This window comes from Sebastes umbrosus, chromosome 13, assembly GCF_015220745.1.
Source record: "Sebastes umbrosus isolate fSebUmb1 chromosome 13, fSebUmb1.pri, whole genome shotgun sequence".
NCBI lineage: Eukaryota > Metazoa > Chordata > Actinopteri > Perciformes > Sebastidae > Sebastes > Sebastes umbrosus.
The window spans coordinates 5,226,357-5,248,280 of NC_051281.1; the positions used below are offsets into that span (position 1 = coordinate 5,226,357).

At 38.6% G+C, this 21,924-nt stretch overlaps 1 protein-coding gene across 8 annotated transcripts in view; it reads left to right on the forward strand.

The window, feature by feature from the left end:
- Window positions 1-128: 128 nt before the first annotated feature.
- dgkh (diacylglycerol kinase, eta) overlaps window positions 129-21,924 on the forward strand; it is a 65,167-nt gene continuing 43,371 nt past the window's right edge. For 2 of the 8 annotated variants that reach the window (XM_037789381.1, XM_037789385.1), the window contains exons 1-3: window positions 1,931-2,471; window positions 20,072-20,182; window positions 20,683-20,841. In XM_037789381.1, the coding sequence (XP_037645309.1) occupies window positions 2,151-2,471; window positions 20,072-20,182; window positions 20,683-20,841 (591 nt within the window). In that variant the 5' untranslated portion in view covers window positions 1,931-2,150. Of the gene's footprint in view, window positions 464-1,928; window positions 2,472-20,071; window positions 20,183-20,682; window positions 20,842-21,924 lie in introns of those variants that run through there. The other 6 variants (XM_037789383.1, XM_037789386.1, XM_037789382.1 and 3 more) reach the window with 6 other exon arrangements.

Consider the following 21,924-nt stretch of genomic DNA (forward strand, 5'->3'; position numbering starts at 1 on the left):
AAGGCAATATTAGGCATGACGTCATTTAAACGACACACACACACACACACACACACACTGACTTGCTCACGTGCACGCGCGCATATATAGCTGCCTACACGCACTCTCACTTTCACACAAAACTCGAGATTTTGATCCGTGCAGTGCGCGTTTTAGCGGGTTTGACATTTATCACGTGGAGCTGCTGATAGGCTCTTCCTCTCCACAGAGAGAGAGGAGAGGAAGAGGAGCAGCAGGGAGGGAGGAGGAGAGAGGTGGTGATAGTGGTGGTTGGTAGTAGTAGTAGTGGAGGAACGACAGGACGAGTTAAATCCCGTGTATTCTTCAGAGAGCACCGTATGAGGCAGGCTGTGAACTCCTCCACCTCCACCTTCCTCTGATTCCGGAGCTTCTCTTCCACACAGAGGTCTGGACTATGGAGGAGGTCTACCATTACACCCGCAGTCCAGCCTGGGAGGAACTGGTCAGTAACAGGCAACACTTTTTATTATCACTAGGCTCAGTTTACCATAAAGAAAAGAAAACTGTTATAGACATCTTATTATAAGGTCTAATTATAGGAGTTTGCTGAGGTTATTCTAACGCGTTCCTCTTTAATAGTGGTCGTGTTGCGCGTTTCCTTTTCTAGTGCTGTGATTTGTATTGTGGACTGTCGCTCTTACAACCGTTTGCATGTTATTGTAGGATGCTAAGAGATGAAAGAGTACAGGGACTTCTCTTCTCTTCTCTAAATCGAGGGGAGATTTTTCACGTTTCAGATTTTATAGTCTATATAGGCTACCCTGCCAATTTCCTTGTGGAATCCAAATCTTATCCTATATATAATTTATTTTAACTCAAATGAATGTAGTCGCTCAGTTACATCCAGACCAGGAGTTAAGATAAGACTGGGGTCAGATCTTTTTATATTTATTATTATTATGATTGATAATAATAATAATCATTATTATAATAATTTGTGTTTTTTAAATACAGTTATTGAGCATTAAAATGGTTTTGATTTGTATTATTTATTTTATTTAAATGTATTATTATTATTATAGATAATAATGATTATTATTATTATCTATAATAATTTGTGGTTATTTAAATACAGTTATTGAGAATTAAAATTGATCTGATTTTTATTATTTAGTTTATTTAAATTGATTATTATTATTATTATTGATAATAATAATAATTATTATAATAATAATTTGTGGTTATTTAAATACAGTTATTGAGCATTACAATGTATTTTATTTTTATTATTTATTTTATTTAAATGTATTATTATTATTATTGATGATGATAATAATTATTATAATTTGTGGTTATTTAAATACAGTTATTGAGCATTAAAATTAATTTTATTTGTATTATTTATTTTATTTAAATGTAGGATTATTTTTGTTAATAATAATAATTATTATAATAATAATTTGTGTTTATTTAAATAGTTATTTAGCATTAAAATTGATTTTATTTTTATTATTTATTTTATTTAAATGTATTATTATTATTATTGATAATAATAATAATGATTATTATTATTATAATTTGTGGTTATTTAAATACAGTTATTGAGCATTAAAATTGATTTATTTTATTTAAATGTATTATTATTATTATTATCATTTATTATATTTTATTTATTTAATTCACTTTTTTTTTGTTCTTTATCCTATTTGCATATAGGCAATGGGTGAGGGTTGGGTGGGAGGGTGCTTTGGGAGTAAAATATCAAAATATGGAGGTCCAATCATTTACATTTATGCTCTATTTGTATGTTCTCTATCTCACCTGTTGTTACTCCCAATAAATTATTACTTAAAAAAAAAAATTGCAAAAAAATAAAACATACTATTCAGAGTAGTTAGAGTTATTTGTGTGGCTCATGCTCGATGCTCAGCTGCAGACAGTGTTTGTGTAAAAGCAGCCACTAGGGTCTGCCATGAACCCGGACTGTCCACCGGTTCTCTGAGTGGATGAGGCGGTCTCAGTCTGGACAACCATCAGCCGAGCAGAGGACTGGCTGAAGGGGGTTTATTATATATCTGCTCTGCTGTGGAGCTGTGGAGCCCATCCCCACTGACATGCTGCGTTTACCAGCCCACACACACTCCAGCGAACACAGCAGCCTGCAGCTCTTCTGCCGACACTAGTGAGAGATGACAGCGAGGAGGAGAGACGCCTCGCAGCCGCTCAGCAGCTCGCAACTCCCGCAGAGGAAGGGAGCGGCGGCGGCGGCGGTGGACCGCGCGAAGGCGAAGGCTAACCCGGACTGGTTTTATGTGTGTCCTCCTCGACAGGAGCCGGAGAAAGGACCGGTTTCCTCCTCTGCAGCGGGGATCCATGCCCATGTGGTCGGGGTTGTGGGAGCCGGATCCGGATCCGGGGCTGCAGACGAGTCCTCTGACAGCGAGGCGGAGCAGGAAGGGCCCCAGAAACTCATCCGGAAAGTGTCCACTTCAGGACAGATCAGGAGCAAGGTAAGGACAGCTTCTGGCTTCTTTTGTCTGGCTTTTATTCAATATACGTGTAAGTATATATGTTGTTTTTTTGTTGTTGTTATTTTGTTTATTTATTTGCACATATATAAAACTTCACAAAATCCAGTCAATGAAAAAAAAAAAATAAATATTAGTAAAGGCTGATACAAAGGACCACCCCACCAACCCCACCAACCCCAGGAGGAAAAAAAACAATAACAAAAAAGGAAGAAAGATCTAAGCTAACATAATTTTAAAAATACAACAAAAGTTAAACAACAACAAGAAGTACACAAAAAACAATGAATACATACAAAAAACAGTACAGAAGACAGTACAGCGGAGCAGGAAGGGCCCCAGAAACTCATCCGGAAAGGGTCCACGTAAAGACACCTTCTTGCTTTTTTTGTCTGGCTCTTAACTCAATATGCATGTTTTTCATTTATTTATTTATTTGCACATATATAAAGCTTCACAAAATCCAGTCAATGAATTTTTTTTATTTCTTTTAAAAAAAAAAAAAAAATTAAAAATATTTTTGGATCCTTTTAACTCACAACACATCATAAAATGAAACACAAAGCAATTTGTCTTAGGATATAATGAAAAAAACAACAACAAAAAAATAAAATAAAATGTATTGTCTTCATTGGTGTCCTCACTGCTCCGCAGCTGCTACTGTTTTGTTGTGTTATTAAGTTTAAAAAACTTAAAATTCATAACTTAAATTGTATTACATTTGTCATATATATATATATATATATATATATACAAGTACATACACAAAATGTGACCTCTGCATTTAAGTCATCCTAAGCATTTTAGGAACACTGACAGTGACAGTTTTCTCGATTAAAATACCCATAAAAAGTATTTTAATCAAGTAGTCAATTCATGTATAGAGCACATTTAAGAACTTTTTGTTTCTTTATAAAAAAAAACACAAAAAAACAACAACTAGCCCACAGTCACATAAACACTCAAAAATAGTTGCCAAAATAAAGGGATTTATTTATTTATTTGCACATATATAAAACTTCACAAAATCCAGTCAATGAAAAAAAAAACAAGAAATGTGTCAGGAGAGGTCAAGAAGCCACCTCACCCACCAACCCCAGGAGAAAAAAAAAACAATAACAAAAAAGGAAGAAAGATTTAAACTAACATAATTTAAAAAATACAACAAAAGTTAAACAACAACAACAAGAAGTACACAAAATGTGCAGAAAAACCTAACCAAACAGTGGAAAACAATCCAATAAAAACAATGAAATACATACAAAAAACAGTACAGAAGAAAAGAAAATACATCTTAATATATCAAAAGATAATTAGACATCATGACTTACATGTGATGATAATTTCCTTTTAAAATGTTCTAAGGATAACGAGCTGCTGATAACATGTATTTTGGTGTTCCATATTTGTACACCACGATATCTGATGGAGTTTCACCATGTTTTGTTTTGTAAAAAGGCAGGTGAAGATGATTAACATCTCTAGTACTATGGGAATGAATTTGAGAATTAGATTTAAAGAAGTTGCTAAACGATGATGGTAAAGAAGAAGGCAAGAACATATATTTATATATAAACACACATATCTGATGAATATTTATGTTTGAATGTGGAGCTCTTGTTTTTATCTGACCTGTCTGCTGGCTGACACCATTCAATGGAGGTGCGTATATGTTATTGTGGGGGTTGTTTCCTGTAGTAGTGATGCCACTCAGTATTAGTGCTTTTTTTTACTGCTTTGCCATGTGAGTTTCTGCAGAACAACACTGCATAATAGCCCACGACTTTATCTATTTTTAGATGTTGCATGGAATTACATAAAAACAGACCTGTTCTGCTGCTAAATACAAAAAAAAAACAAAAACAATTTCACAAAAAGTTGCTTAAACCTGTTGCACGTTGTAAGTTTAAGTCTGCAACCTTAGTGATTTATTTTAAGAAAACTTGTGAACACATTATTCCACCCTCTTGTATCTTATTATATATGATCCCAGTAGACCACATACACATCAAAACACACCTCTGGCTCTTTGTCTGTCTCCGACTTACTGAATATGGATGTTTGAATGTGGAGCTCTTGTTTTTATCTGACCTGTCTGCTGGCTGGGCCATTCAATGGAGGTGTGTGTGTGTTATTGTGGGGGTTTGTTTCCTGTAGTAGTGATGCCACTCAGTATTAGTGCTTTTTTTTACTGCTTTGCCATGTGGGTTTCTGCAGAACAACACTGCATAATAGCACACGACTTTATCTATTTTCAGATGTTGCATGGAATTACATAAAAACAGACCTGTTCTGCTGCTAAATAGTAAAAAAAAAAAAAAATACACTTTCACAAAAAGTTGCTTAAACCTGTTGATCTTTGTAATTTTAAGTCTGCAACCTCTTGTAACTTATATATGCTCCCAGTACAACACATATACACCAAAAAACTGACAAGAACTGCACTTTACTGTACACCAACTGTCTATCAGTACTACTCAGGTGTAATTCATACTGTGTAATATCATTTTCCACTTGTGCAATTTTGTTAATAGTCTGTTTATTGTCAATACTGTATATACTGCTCCTTTTTATACTTCCTTCTATTTAAATGGTTCATATTTGTTTCACTTTGTTTAGCTCTTTTTTACTGTTAGCTGATGCATCTTGTTTTTTGCATTATCCCCTTTGCTGCTGTACACTGCAAACGTCCCCACAGCGGGACTAATAAAGGAATATCTTATCTTCTTATCTTATCTTATATATGAAAAGGCGATTTAAATCAGCTTAGATAATACATTTCATAAATATAACGGATCCGCTGCATCCCTGTGTTTGGACTGTGTAAGAGGATGCTGAGCTGATTCTTACCTCCTCCTGACACCTAAGCTTGCTTGGCCCACTTATCTTTTACACAGTAAACGAGTGCCGTCCTCCCACACCAATGGATCCACTTAATTATTGACTGCCCCACTCCACCCCATCTACATTATTCAGCATGGGGGGTATATTTAGAGACTTGTCTGGCCTGGAATGTCTGGCCACACCGTTCATATGCAAATTACCCCCCACCAGTGAGTGTAGTGCTACCTAGAGGATGTGCTGCACGGCTGCAACTATACCATTATATTCATATTCAATCAATCATCTCTTTTCTAGGGCTGCCCCCTCTTAGTCAATTAGTTGACTAATCGGTTGTTTTCATCTTAAGATTTCTTTAGTTGATCAGTCATTTTTTATGCTTTTTTCATGCTGAATGATTTATTTCTAAGAAACTTATGGGCACATATCTGGTAAACACCAGATTTAAAGTGATTCTTTGTGGAGACACTCAGTTTCACAGATCTGCAGATTAAATCAACTAATCGATTAGTTGACAAAATCATCTGGGTGTTAGTAGACAGAGAATTTCTTTGGTCAAGGTCAGCCTGAAACATTTCCAATAATGTTTCCTAACATTTCCAATAATAAACAATAAACAGTTTTGTCTGCAAATTGAAAATAAGTTACTGGAGCCTGAAGTGAATCATAGTTTTTTCTTTTTGTCAGACCAACATTAAAAAATACTCAAAAATATTTTGTTTAGTGAATGAGGGACAGAAAGAAAAGCAAGCAAATCTTCACATTTGAGAAGCTAAAACCAGCAAATGTTTGGTACCAGGGCTGCAACTAAGGATTATTTTCATTGTCGGTTAATCTGTCGATTATATTCTCGATTAATCGATCAGTTGTTTTGTCTATAAAATGGTGAAAAATGTGGATCAGTGTTTCCCAAAGCTCAAGATGACGTCCTCAAATGTCTTGTTTTTTTCCACAACTCAAAGATATTCAGTTTACTGTCATTGAGGAGTAAAGAAACCAGAACATATTCACATTTAAGAAGCTGGAATCAGAGAATCTTGACTTTTTTTCTTAAAAGAATTACCCAAACCGATTAATCGATTATCAAAATTGTTGGCAATTAATTTAATAGTTTAATAGTACTAATTGATTAATCGTTGCAGCTCTATTTGTTGCATTAACTTGATAAATAATAAATGATAAATTACTTCTGTGATAGATTGATTTCCTGTCAGTTGACAGTTACAACATTATCTTGTTGCCGGTCTAAAGGGTGATATAAGTGTAAACACAGATCCAGCTGAGGGACAGTCCCTCATCAGCTGTTTGTTTTTCCATGCAGGTGGTGATTCTTCACTCACCTGTTGCCTCTGAAGTTACAACAGGAGTTTTAAAAAGTGGATGAAAGTCAGGTTGATATTGTCATGGAGAACATGCAGACTGCAGTGATCTACGTATACTGAAGGTTTACTAATTGCATCGTCTGGCAGAGAGCCCAGATAGACTTAATCTGTCCTGCCAAACTATATACAGCAGGCTACATGTCACACTGGACTTATCACAATAGCATGGAGCACTTGTACTCTAATTGTATCAGCGTGTTTAGCACGTTGACATCGTGCTAACAGAGGTCTCAGAGTTGCTGTCGCGTGGGTCAGTGGGTTTTTTTCTCTGAGTGTGTGTGTGTGTGTGTGTGCTGAGAGTTACTAATGGATCATGCAGGCACTGACTCACTGAGTGTTGTTCCACTGGGTTGTTTGCTCAGCTCTGCACTGTGTGCATGTGTGTGTGTGTGTGTGTGTGTGTGTACATGCATGTGTACGGTTGGCCATCACATTGTCTGTGTCCATCCCTCTCCGTCCACTATCTCTCTGGTTCTTTGGTTGCCACAGACAACCACATCTTTCGCCCCTTATTGGCCGACTCCATGGCAATGCTACCTGTAAGCCTGACAGCTGGTTATGGTTGATGGGGCACGTATAGGATATAGGATAGGATAGGCAGGTCTCATCACTTTGCCCTCTCTGTGTTTCCATTTAGTTTCACTTTCAGGAAAAAGATAAACATGTCCGTAAATCAAAGCACCAGGCTTTGATACATAATAGAAATCCTTCAAACGGGAGCTATTTAGTTTGCAGATCTATCTGTTTTATTCTGCTATATTTCTTTGATCCAGCACCCATCCTGACGGACACTGGATGTGTGCGTCTTACCGTATTTTATTAGTAAATTAAAGCAGACAAAGAGTGACAAGGAAAAACCAGCAATGTCCAATTTAACGACAAATTTATCGCACCTTTAAAAAGTATTTTTCCATACAAGAAATTAAATAAAAATTGCAATTAGGGGCTAGTTGTTCAGTTGAAATTAAGCAGAAATATGAATGCTATTTTATGAATATCGAGTAGGGCTGCCCTCTCTTAGCTGACTACGTTTTATTTAGTCAATTAGTCATTTTTTTCATGCTGAATGACTTATTTCTAAGAAAATTATGAGCACATCTCAGGTAAACACAAGATTTAAAGTCATGCTTTTGTGTGATTCTTTGCGGAGAAACTCAGTTTTACAGATCTGTCATTTAAATCAACTCATCGATTATTAGACAAAATCGTATGAGTGTTAGTTGACTAAGTATTTCTTTGTTCTAGACGAGGACTTCCCTAATATCAAGATTATTTAAAGGTGCTATTGATAACATTGATAACATTCAGCCACTACATGCTGCATTCTCCTTCCTCCATTCCGTTGTATTCACTTCACAAAAAGTGGTTGCCAGACACGTGCCGTCAAACTCAGACAGTTTTTCGCCACACTAATTGGCAACTTGATCGCTGACGACCCAGAGATACCAACGTTGTTATTCTATTAGCTCATAACCCTTGTTTGAAGTTGGAACCGAATGTCAGATATCTCCTACAAAGATAAACAAAACATTCATTTCGGACCCGTCAAAAGTTTTAAAATGATTAATTCACAGTCATAATATTTTTTTTTAAAGAAAAGCCATACTTTTATTCATCACCTTTCTAAAAGCTCTGTGGATGTATTATTATTTCTAATATCCATCTACCTAAAAATGTTATTAATAAGACCTTTAACAACATTTTTTAAAATTCCTTAAATATGTGTTTTTTATAACACGGATAATGATTGCAGTGAAAGTCTAAACTCCTGAGAGGAGTGAACTGTAACTCTGGCGCCGTCTCTGTCTCTGGCCGGAGGTACAGTACATGATGCAGCTGAAATCATTACGGCTATTTATAGCTAACTTTTCATTGTTGATAGCCACTTATAAACCCATCACGCCAGATCAATATATTGGCAGCTGTGAATAGTTGTTGTTGTTGTTGAACTGTTGGCTGAAGCGTATCGGGTATCATTTATTCCTGCCTGATGTTCTCCTCCTGTCAGACAGAAAGTAATGGGATTTGACCGCACAGAGAGGGAATATGATACTCTCCATCATATGGGCACCGAATATCATTTCTCTTCTTCTCTCCCATGTCGTGAAAGCACTACACTTATTGTTGTAAATGCGTTTTAGCCATTAAACTAGTCTGGTTGAATTAGACTGCGTATTGCTCAGATATGAGAGGTTGAATAACAGTCTTTTCATAGCCTCCTCTCTCCTGTCATCTCCACTCTCAGCCCACTCTCTGTCTTCTCAGGGTGTGCTGTTGCAGCTGAGGAGGGCTTATAAACTTGTGACTAATGCTGTAGCTGTGTGATTGAAAGCAGAGCTAATGGCATACCGGAGCCTGCTGCTGCTGCTGCTGCCGCTGCTACAGGGAGACTGGGAACGCTCGGCACGCCTGACATATAGAATAATCCAGATCAGGTAGCTGTTGAGCTAGGCGGGGTTCGGATGAGGCATCGTTAGGGTGACCAGATCCCAACAAAAGTGGGACACAGACTATGTTTGTGTGGGACAATGTGGGACACGTTACCAAAGCTGAGAGGTAGTCTACAACTTTGATATAATGTCTATCTAACTATTCTGCCCCTTATCTTGTAACATCTCTATGCTTTGCACGAATGCATCCATAGATCGGCACGTCTCTTTTTGAGCCGCACGTTTCTTGTGAGACTCACATGAACTGTGTCGCTTCATGTCGTATTCCCCCCTGTGCAGTTTGACAGCAAACACAGCGCCGTGATGACAGCCTTATTCCCTGCTTTCTTCACAGCCATTGGATAAAAGCCAGATTTTAAAAAAAGCGTCTGTCCTGCAGTTTGAAAACTAGAGCCAATGAAAATATTGGACATCGTCTCAATATGTGGGACGTGGGACAAGAGATAAAAATGCTGTGCAATCCCTCGTATAGTGAGACACCGGGGTCACCCTAGTCATCGTAGAGAATAGTCATCTTCGGTCCATGTTTCCCATGCATTGGATGAAGTGACGCACTGTGACTTACATTTATGGGACTTTTTGGATTAATACTCTGGAGATCAGCTTCGGATTGAGTCAACTGGTGGATATGTTTTTGTTTATTTAGTCTTTATTTAACCAGGAAGTCTTTAGAAATACTCTCTTGCAAGAGTACGGCAGCGTATTAGGGCTACATTGAGGGTGAAAAAAATCGGAGATTTCGAGAATAAAGTCGTAAATTTACGAGAAGAAGAGTCGTAATAATACGAGAATAATGTCATAACTTTCCGAGAAAAAAAGTAATTTCCTCCTCCACAGAAGAGGCAGTTTCCCCTACATCCGTGTGGTTCTTTCTATTTATAACGTAGTTTCTTGCACAATCTTTTCAAGGTCTTGCTACTGATGATAATGAGGTTCTGATGTGCCAAAAGATTAAGTATTTTGCTATTTGTGAAACCTATACTAAAGTATAACTTCACAAGATGCTCCATGTTCTTCATTTTCACACAGGTGGCATGCTGCTCTGTTTCCCCTCTAAAATAACACGTAAAATTACTACTTTATAATATGACTTTATTCTCATAATACTACGACTTTTTTCTCTTAAATTATGACTTTATTCTCGTTATCTCAGATTGATTTTTTTTCCTCAATGTGGCCCCAGTACTCTGTCGTACAAGAGAGACCTGGCCAGCGTTGTGTAAATTACACAATATCCACATGCAGATTTTTGCCCATTTAAGTCATAAATGGGCACATTTATGACTTAAATTATTACCATGTGGAAGACACTCAAATAGGTATAAAAAGGAGAAACATGTACCCAAAGCCTTCCTCAAAGTGTTGTGGTTTCTGCCCGCTCAGATGAATCGTACTTCCTATTGAGAAAGCATAGGAACACTTGTTCCTCTTTTTTTTCTTATGTGAAAGATTGTACTTTGACAGGAAACTTGCCACATGATGATAGGTTGTAACGAACACAAAGCTGTAGATAAGGCGATCCCTGCTTCTAAATGTGTTGCAGTGGTCTCACCTATTACTTTGTCACTCGGTCTCTCACACTCTCGCTTCCAGAGATAGTATAATTATGTACTAAATTCCAATGTGGCACTGAAGCAATGTAAAGTTGTGTCCTTTTCTGTTGCTGAATCTAATTTGAGGTAATTGTGTGTAAATTGCTGGCCTCAACAACATCCCCTTAACAATCCCCTGTACCCACTTGACACATGTATAACTAACCAAAGCAGATCACAGACAGGGGAATTACACCCCTCCCAAATCCTGGATTGTAATTTTCCCATCACCACGGTGAGATTTTAGCATGTGGTGGGAGTTTGAGGAGGAAGGGTACAGATATACAATTACACCCAACAGAGAGGACAATATGCCAAGACAGCTACAGGAGAAGAAATGGAGAGAGAAAATAGAGAGATTCAGCACCGGTCTCTAAAAGACTTGATTGTTCTGCTTCCACAGGCACTCCAGTCTTACTCAGGAATGACAAATGAGTCGGTAATGGAGGTATAACAGAGTCTAAGACAGACAGTCAGCATCCACTAAAGCTAAGGACAGAGAAGTAAGCAGTCTTCTTTATGGACTGACTGTCAGTTTCGTCTTAATGGTCATGAGTTGAAATTGCCAGACAGGGATAGGTTCTCTTCTGGCAAGCTGCCATAGATAACAGTACATGTGTATGTAAGGCTCTGATACCTGGTTGTCATTCCATAGTGGTGAGTCTTTGGGTTACCTCTGTTTGTTAAAGTCCCAGTGAAACAGAAGTTAGAGCGTCTTTAGCTTCTGTACTGAGAGTATTCTCTAGTGAAATCATAGACTGTATATAGGAAGTGGACGTAATCACCGTGACGTCCCCCATTGGTTTGTGGACTGACGTTTTTTGAAGCCTCGAGTTCGATATTTTGTCCGTCATCATGTTGTTTTTTGCAACCAAAGTGACACGAGAGGGTGAAGTTAAGTATAAACCCACGTTGAATAAGATATTTTAAGCAACCAAAAAGGTTATAAATTAACTTTCGTGAACTAAAAACACACTGTGAAAGGGTTAAAGTTGCAAGACGAAAACACAGATGACTCCCAGACCGGACAACGCCGTGGTAGTGACCTGTCAATCACAAGGTAGCCACGCTCTAAAGCATCCCCTGCTTTATGGTCTATTTGACTCTAAATGGGACCATAATTTACTAAGTGAACATCATACTGTATTGAAGAAGACTTGAAACTAGCGATGAGACCATAAACTCATGTTTACAATGTTTACTGAGGTAATAAATCAAGTGTGAAGTAGGCTCATTTTCTCATAGACTTCTATACAATCAGACTTCTTTTTGCAACCAGAGGAGTCGCCCCCTGCTGGCTGTTAGAAAGAATGCAGGTTTAAGGCACTTCAGCATTGGCTTCACTTTTCAGACTCTGGAGTTTCCCGCTGTGTGAAACAGAATATTTGAACCGGATTTGATTTGAGGAATTCAAATCAAATCCTTTGCATTTGATTGGACCAGTAAAAAGTGGGCAGGTTTAGAGTTTAGCGTGATACTGTCGCTAAGAGTTGCAGATTGATTGATGGATGGATGTCATGATATTATTGGTTGAAACTGTTTGGTACTAGCGTACGTAAGCACACATCATATTTGTTTTACAGGTAGAACAGATTATTGGATTTTGATATAAAAATACAAAGACTTTTTGTTTTTGTTTTTTAATTTTTGCATATATTATTAAATAGGTGCACAATATGACGGAGATGTGATCTAAAAGTGTTAAAAGGGCATTTTTCATTACATCTTGACTTTACCCTTTACCTTTATGGATCTGTCCATTCCATATAAGGTTGCAGCCTGCAGCCAGTTAGCTTAGCTTAGCATAAAGACTGTAATCAGGGGGAAACAGCTAGCCTGGCTCTGACCAAAGGTAACAGAATCCACCCTCCAGCCTATCTTCTTGTTGGTTTAATCCATACAGTGACTGGTTGGAGTCTCCGCTGGTTGCCTGGCAACCTCACGGTGACCACAAGGCTCCAGTAAGTCACTGCGTCTGGCCAAGAAATAGGAACATGACCCTCTTGTAAAAACCACACACTTCAGTTTTAATCCATAAACATCCGTAAACAGAGATCAGATTTAGTACCTAGCGAGCATCTGACAGACAGAAGATGAATAAGTTCCTGTTTGAGGTTACACAATCATTCAGAAGGATTGGTAAGAGCATCATAAGACTCTATAGGAACTAATACTCATGTCTAGACCTGCAATGATTAGTCAATTAATGAATTAGTCCATAGAAAGTAAATTAATCTGCCAATAATTTGATCATTTATTAATTGTTTTGAGACATTATTGGAAGACTGGTTTATATCATTAAACTGAATATCTTTGTGTTTTTGACTAAATAAGACATATCAAGTCTGCACGTTGGACTTCGGGGCACTGGGATTGACAATTTTCACTATTTTCTGATGTTTTAGACTAAATGATTAATTGATTTATCGATATTGAAATGAATCATTAGTTGCAGCACTGTTTATGTTCCCATTTCACTGAATGATTTGGGGTATTTAACGTTGATGCAATTTCATTTGATCCCAAGAACGGTGATATGTGAAGTGGATCAGTACAACTTTGAACAATCTCAATGTTTAGGACTAATTCAGCAGCCCTGTACTTATCTGAGGCTTATCATTTTAAGAATCTGTAACCTTTGCTCTTTGCATTAAAACACTTATGAAACGATTAAGCTAACCAGAGCGGGAGGTGGAAAGTCAAGCATTTTTTTATCAGATTAATTAGATGGAGACGTCAGAGAGGCCCAGGAGGGAACGCTAATTGGTTTAGGACTCAGTGCTCTGGAGCTATAAAGTAAGAGAGAGAGAGGCTGTAGCGTTAGTATAAGGGAGTCTATTGGTGACTCTGGGCTTGTGTTCATAGATGGACAGGTCGGTCCTGCATGAACTAGCTGTGTGAGTGAACTGTTTGATTGACGGTGTATCGCCAAAGACAGGACGCCGCTCTGCTCTGCTCTCTTCATTTAACCTCCCAGGGAACTCCTGCTCTGCTCTTATCCACCAACCACAGCTGCTGGACTCATTTGAACCGCCTGCACCTTTGTTCATTGTATAAGTCTGTGTGTGTGTGTGTGTGTGTGTGTGTGTGCTGCTGTTTGGAGTCTGTGTGTGTGTGTGTGTGTGTGTGTTACCCTGTCAGTGGCCAGGCAGAGTGTGGGTGTAAGGTACACGGTGCTCAGGTTACTCATTTCTCTCTGGCACAGGACTGGCTCTGTGTCTCACTATTTAGCAGAAGAGAGGAGCCGTGCACAGAGGCAAGCAGAAGGACTATTTATAGATCACTTCTGGCCTACTTGGCAACAGGAAGGAGATGAAGACAAGGAAAGGAACTATGGAGGCCAAGGAGGGCCAAAATAGAAAATAGAACATCCAACTAGAGCAAAGTCACTTCTGCTGCTCCGGCTGGGCAGAGACCATTAAAGTTCTACTTCTGTGACTTTGTTGAGTCTGAAACTTTCTCTTCAGACACTTCGCACCAAGACAAAATCTGTGGCTGTTAAAAGTAGGGGTGTGAATCTTTCAGTATCTCACTATTCCATTCAAAATCGATTCTCGATTCAGTACATAGTAATTTCAGGATCCAGTCCGCTGTGCGCTAATAAAAGTAGTGTGTCAAATTATGACATGAAAGCAGAGTAAAGTGTGTGTAAGATTTTTAGGGCTGCAACCTTTCATTGTCAATTGTTTGCTCTCTAAAATGTCAGAAAATAGTGAAAAATGTCAGAAAAGTGTTTCCCAAAGTCCAAGATGACGTCCTCAGATGTCTTGTTTTGTCCACAACTCAAAGATATTCAGTTTACTGTCATAGAGGAGGAAATAAACCAGAAAAGATTCACATTTAAGAAGCTGGAATCAGAGAATTTAGACTTTCTTTATTAAAAAAAATTCTCAAATTGATTATCAAAATAGTTGCCGATTATTTTAATAGTTGACAACTAATTGATAAATCATTGCAGAATGTTTTATCAAGTAATGGCAATAATGTAAACACACAAAGGCAAAATGTAACATTTATTCATGCTAAACTTGAACAACGTTTTACTATAAAGTTTTTAATATTTCTCAATTCTCAGTGACTTCAAGAATAACAAGCTCAAATAAAAAAATACAATACAAAAAGTAAAAATGCTTCCTGTTACATTTAATAAAATTGGTAGACTAGCTACCTTTTCTTTTCTCAGAAACTTGCTGATTTAAAACATAAATTGAACACAAAATAACACTGTAAAACTGGTATTTTGTGTTTGTCTTTTCAAGCACTACACAGTGTGACACCTGGAACACCATTTTGAGCTGAACTTTTGACGGACACTCTGTTCCTATTTAGTAACAGTTGATTGGTGAAATGAGGAGTTAGTCATCTGTACAACACCTCCTCATTTCACTACAAACACCTAAATAAGGCGACAACTGGCTGGAGCGAGATCGGCAGGAAATTGCCTAAAAGTTTCCTATACAATGACCTATTAAACGCGTGTTTTCTGTTTCAAAAGTACAATAAGCTTGACTTCCTGGAGATGCTGTTGTCTTCAATCTAACAAGGTTGTGAGGAATTTCTGTCAGTTTGCTGAAGATGAGGTGAAACACAAAGCAGCTACTGTCCACTGTGGGTGGTAACTGTGTTTAAGATAAAGAATATACTTAAAGTCATAAAGTCAATACGACAGGGTTCGTACAAAGTCTTGAAAGTTTGGAAAATGCTTAATTTGAACAGTTATGTTTACAATCAAAGATAATATGAAAAGCTAGAGTGATAACATACATTGATTACTGAGGGTATAAACTTTATTTTTCACAATTGCACTCATAGTAACAATTTAAATGTGATGATAAAGGCTCCAAGAGTCTAAAAACTTAACTTAGGTACCTTAAAATTGCTTGAAAAGTGCTTTTATTTTGCTCTTGTGAAGCTGTACGAACCCTGAATACTAGTGCAGCTCACACTCTGCTATGTAATGACGCATCTCCTCATGTTTAGAGAACGCAGCAGCACAGTTAGCCACTCTGTGTGTGTGTTTGTCTCAATCAGTCATGAGGTGTTCATTAAACTCCTCAGTCATCACTGAGCTCCCCCTCTTCCTGTTGGATTAGCCGTCCAAGCAGCTGATCGTACGGCCTGTAATATGTGTATACGTTCATGTGAGTGTGTTTACACGCCACAGAAGAACCATTAACAACTTAAATAGCAGTTCTGTCCAAATGAGAAACTGCTTATTATTCTCCGGTAGCCCCACATGTTTAAATGAGGAGATGACTTCATCTGCCATGCTGCTGTGTTTCACTTTGATTGTAGTTCGCGGGCCAGCAGCTATAAGTCCTTATAGGGTAGTCAGCATTTAGGTATTCCACCTTAATCCACCGCAGGAATGTGGTCTTCAGGGCGTCCGTACCTACGGAAAGGGAAGCAGGGAATTAACGGGGGAAGACGGCCGTGTCAGAGGATTCACAGTGTGTCCTCTTCCTGTTGTGTTTTTTTCCCCGCAGTCATCGTCTCTGTCCAAACAGACAACGCCACTGAACTTTACGGGAAGGTTTGTGTTGATACAGGCCTCAATTTCAATCGTAATTCCTTCATTATAGTGAACTTAAAGTGGTCCTTACTTTATAGATGGACCCACTCAAAGTCTATCATAGACCCTCTGTATGTCTTTATGCCTTTTGTTTGTATGTTGAAAGTGTGCGTTACACTGAGGTGGAAGGATCTAATGAAAGATGCTATCAAGTTGCATTATGGGAAGTGTAGGATCCAATGATTTGGAGCTTGACCTATACGAGGGACTAAAAGTCAGGATATCTCGGCCTCTGCTGATTTGATTTTGACTTTATTAATGTGCAACACAATATCGCTGGAGTGCTTCTCTTAGTAATCCTTATTATTAAGGATCACCGCACCTACATTACACGTTTTCTCTCTTACCTCTTGTGGTATTTAGCCAGTAGGATAATCTAGATTTAGTTTGATTTGGCCTGGTTTTGAGAAATATCTGTCTCTGAGATTTCTGCCCCAAAACAATTAATCTGACTGCTTTTATCATTTTTGTTGCAATAATGAGATTTAAAGACAATTCACATCAATATCTCTTTCCAGAAACTAATCCAGGGATCTCACTGTTGCAAATAAAAACACTGTAGAAAATAGGGATGGAACTACCTATTTTTTTTTATTAATCTGTTGATTATGTTTTGATTTAATTGATTAATTGATTAATTGATTAATTGACTAATCGTTTCAGTTGTAATGAAAACTGTTGGCAGTATGTTCTGAGTAACTGGTACATTATTTCTTGGTGTTGTTGTATTTCTGTGAATGGAGTTTTAAATATACCTCAAATGTAATTCAAATCCCCTCTTTTGTTTCGGGGTAGAGGCAGAAATCTCTGACAAAGATATGTCATAACAAATAAAAGTAATTCTACAGTATTGACATGCCTCGACACCCCGAGGGGTAATCGAGAAAATATGTTGTAATGTGGGTGAACCAAGTCTTTAAGAACCTTAAGAACACATCTGTTTCATAGTTGTTCACATACTATTCAACTAATGACAGATATGGAAATATACATTTCAAGGAACATTGGTCACTCTATTAAAGTGTATCTTCATCTCTTTTTATTTTTAAATCTCACGATCCTGCTTGGTAAACTTCATATATATAGGCTATAATAGTTTTTTAGCATTTTAATGAAGTCTCTGAAACATGTAAGCAGTAAGAGAAGTTTGTCTACCATACATCATTATAACCAATTATTTGGGGATCTCTTTAGTATATGATTTTAAAATGCTGTCTACATTTCTCTCTCTTTGTTTCTTTTTCTTCATCTCTCTAATGTTTATTTTTGTCTGTCTTTTCTTTCTTGACGATACGTGAACTCTAGGATATCTGACTCGCAACAAACTCCTCTCTTTTCATCATTAGGACTATGTGATATCCCTTTATGGATCTGTCTGTAAATGCCGGCCTTCATCCACTGCAACATGCCATTGTGTGTGTGTGTGTGTGCGTGTGTGTGTGTGTAGCGTGTATCCAGCCTGTACTCTACTCTACAGCAGTGTTTTCTGTGTTTAAGTTGACACAGCTGGTGGGCAGGATGTCAGCTTCAGGCCTCCGTCTCTGTTTGTAATTCTCCCCTTAGAGAGCAGCCTTCCTTTGCTATAAATAGCCTCTACATATGTGTGAGTGTGTGTGTGTGTGTGTGTGTGTGTGTGTGTGTGTGTTTGTGTGTGCGCCCAGAGAGACTGATGTTCCTCTACCCATTTCCATGTGTGTGTGTTTTATGTTTTCCATGTCCACTGTTCCTCGTCTCACTGTATTTGCTCTGTATGCCCCGGGTGTGTGTTTTGTGTGTGTTAATGCCTGCGAGATGATGGTGGTCGTAATGATGATGAGTGTGTGTCACATGGCGAGATGGTTTGATTTGATGTGACACACACATGCCGGCTCTATAGGAGACAGGAATATCTTGTTTCTTTCTCTCTATCTTTCCATCATTCGTTTAGGTTTCAAACCTGTTTTCTCTCTCCCATCTGTTCCCTCTTAGCGTCGTCTCTCACTGCTATACTATACTGCGTTGTCCTCCTCCTCCTCTTCCTCCTCTTCTGCCTCGCTTTCGAAATGACCATGAAATGTTCCCGATGTGGGGTGGAACATTCGTGAAGTGATTATGTGACGATGTGCGTCTGTTTTTAGACCGTCATACTTGCATGCTGGAAGACATATTTGTGTTTGGTGGAGTTCCTCTGAGTTCAACAGATGGCCGAAGGCAGCAGAAGCAGTCAATGGGGATGCCGTCCTCGCCCTTTTTCCTCTCTTTCTCTTTTCTTTCTCTCTCTCTTTCCTTCTATGTCCGTCGTTTTTTTTGTTTCCTCTGGCCCAGGGGAAAGGGTTGAGTGAGAGTGATGTGTGTTTATAGCTCTTCAGAGAAATGAGGGGTAGTGTGTGTGTGTAATGGGTTTCCTTTCTTCTCCACTCCTTGTCTCCCATGCATAAAATTGGTGCTCAGATTCTCAGACACATAAACAGTACACACTTTTCTTATCTTGACAGTTTCCTGTAGATAAATTAGGGCTGTCAGAGTTAACGCGGTAATGACGCAGATTTGTTTAAACGCCACTAATTTCTTTAATGCATTAACGCAACTTGCGATTTTTAGGTTGTAGCGGGCTCAGTTTTAAAGCTAGAGTGAAGATAACGCTCCAAACTTCTGCTAAATTTTGGCGAGGAATAACTGTCATGGTCATTTTCAAAGGGGTCCCTTGACCTCTGACCTCAAGATATGTGAATGTAAATGGATTCTATGGGTACCCACGAGTCTCCCCTTTACAGACATGCCCACTTTATGATAGCCACATGCAGTTTGGGGCAAGTCATAGTCAAGTCAGCACACTGACACACTGACAGCTGTTGTTGCCTGTTGGTCTTGAGTTTACCATGTTATGATTTGAGCATATTTTGTATGCTAAATGCAGTACCTGTGAGGGTTTCTGGACAATATCTGTTATTGTTTTGTGTTGTTAATTGATTTCCAATAATAAATATATACATATATTTGCATAAAGCTGCATATTTGTCCACTCCCATGTTGATTAGAGTATTAAATACTTCACAAATCTCCCTTTTAAGGTACATTTTGAACAGATAAAAAATGTGTGATTAATTTGCGATTAAAGATTTTAATCGATTGACAGCCCTACGATTAATACAAGAGGGTGTTCTACATCTGAGAGTGAGATGCAGTGTCTATGGATGGGACAATATAGGATTTTTTCACAGATCGCAATAAAATACACTCACAATAACTTGATAAGTTGAATTGTTGAATTTCCATTATCGGGATAATCGTGAATATCCTCACGAGTGACTTGAAAAAGCTGTCTAGCTCGCTATCATGGAAGGGAAGTGAAAAATAAAGCCTGATTTAAAAAAAAATACAGGAATTATCTTGTAAAAAAAGAACAGACTCACACGCTTTTTTGTTTATTTATCCTTTTTTATGCAGGGGGCACCTTATGATTTATGATTACCATATTTAAGAGTTTGTTTTTTTACTAAAAGGACATTCACAAGAAAAGATGTGTGTCCTATCTGTGATGCAATAAACATATGTTTCTTAAATGTAAGGTAAAGAGAGAGTTTTAATCGTATTTTGATGATTATTGGGATAATATCGTGAATCGCAATTATTTTGGCCTGGATAATGGTGATATGAAATTTTCGTCTTGTCTCATACCTTGCGGTGTCCTTGAGAAAGATTGAAGCTTTGTGTTATTCTATCTGATGGAACCTTTCACTGATTTGATTGTCTTGTCTCCCTCCAGACGAGTATAAAGGAGGGATTGTTGCTGAAACAGACCAGCTCGTTCCAGAGGTGGAAAAAGCGTTACTTCAAACTGAGAGGCCGAACGCTCTACTACGCCAAAGATGCCAAGGTAAGCTCATCTAGTGTATCTCCGAGTAGCCACAGGTGAGCAGGATAAATGCTCTCGAGTCTTCGGTCTATAAATTGACTTAGTTTAGATGGAAAAGCTCAAGCTGCTCTCTTATTAGTGTTGATCTTCAGTTTCTGTCCTCTGATCCCACAAATGACTTTCTTTAATGTTTGGAGACAAAGCTTCTACAGGTCCAGAGACAGTCTTAAAGGAACATTTCTACATTTTGGCAGCCGTTACAGAGTTCTTCCTCAATACTGGACCAGTTTTGGAAATTGTTGTCCCTATTAGACACACACAAATACCAAAGTTACCTTTCAATGAGTTAAATTGATTTTCCTTTTGAGTATACCTGAGCTTTACTTTAAGTACATTTTTGTTTTGAACTTTTTTGAACTTTCTACTCCTGTTGACATCTCTTTCCTCTTTTGCTTCTAACCTTCCTGGTCTGGATTATGTGTGTGTGTATATGTGTGTGTGTGTGTCTGCACGCACACTAGTCTGGCAGTGCCCTGGCACGCTGGCAGGAGCGGGCGCTGCGCAGAGTGTCCAGGAGTCGCGTGTGCTGGCGAGTTCTGTCCGTGTGCTGGACGGGCGCACGACGCTCCCCCCCACCTCTGGGTGCCAGCGGATCTGAGGAAGGCCTAGTGAGAATTCGGGTCAGCACAGCGCAGCCAGGGACCCGGGGCCCGGGGCCAGACCAGGCCAGCTTAGCCATTTAGCCACTCACCTATATGTGTGATAGTGATGCATTCATGCCATATGGAGCTGCTGGGTCAAGTTAGCATGTAGAAATATGTTTTAATTATTATTACAGCAAAATAAACAGGGGGTCATTCAGACAGTGGGGAAGACATTCTGTGGATTTGGATGAGTTTTTTTAATCACCATATGACATGAATGCACTGTATATAATAAGGATATAACCGCAGGTAGACAAGCAAAACACATGTGTACAGACTGTGAGGCCACACCTGGATTATTTGAGCCTAACTCATCCTCTATGGGGATTGTGGTTCTCATTGTTCTGCACTGTGTGTTGCTTGTCCTGTCCTGCAGCTTAAAGTCTCTGGATGGCCATGACGGAAGAATAAAAACATAAATGAAGTATATAAATACTTTGTTTTCTTCGCTGTGTGTTACTGTAAGGATGAGTCGTTTATAACTGGAACCTTATAAGTTATACGAGTTCTCTCCGTCACGGCCAGACGGGGACGTTAGCGTCTATAGATAAGTACCCTCCATGTCCGTCCACTCTGGTGTCTCCAGGTGGCCTGGCTGGCTGTGCTGCCCTGTGCTTAGGAAGCCTGACCTCCTCATTGATCCATCAGGGAGGCTGCATCTCAGCACTGCAGTTAGTCCTAGAAGCTATTCTCCTCAATGGATGTATCATAAGAATTGGATACCAGAGAGACCGAAGACGGTGCCAAATCTAATGAGAATTGCTCGCCTGGCGCATACGGCAAAAAAGTTTTCCAGCTTCCAGGTTCACTTCCGGGGTATGCGGCCCACTGACTATGCGGAGAAGTGTTTCTCCCGCTGGCCCCGCCAGCGAGTTCCCACTTGGCCCACAGACTACATTGTGATGACATCACAGATGTTTAAATCGCTAAAATAAAACCTCCATCGATCAAAAATTCATAATAGAAAGAGTCATAATCGACCTTGTTTGCAGTCCGAGACGTCCTGTCATGAGTTTTACAGATGTCTCTTTTACAATGGTGGTCTATGGGGAATATTTC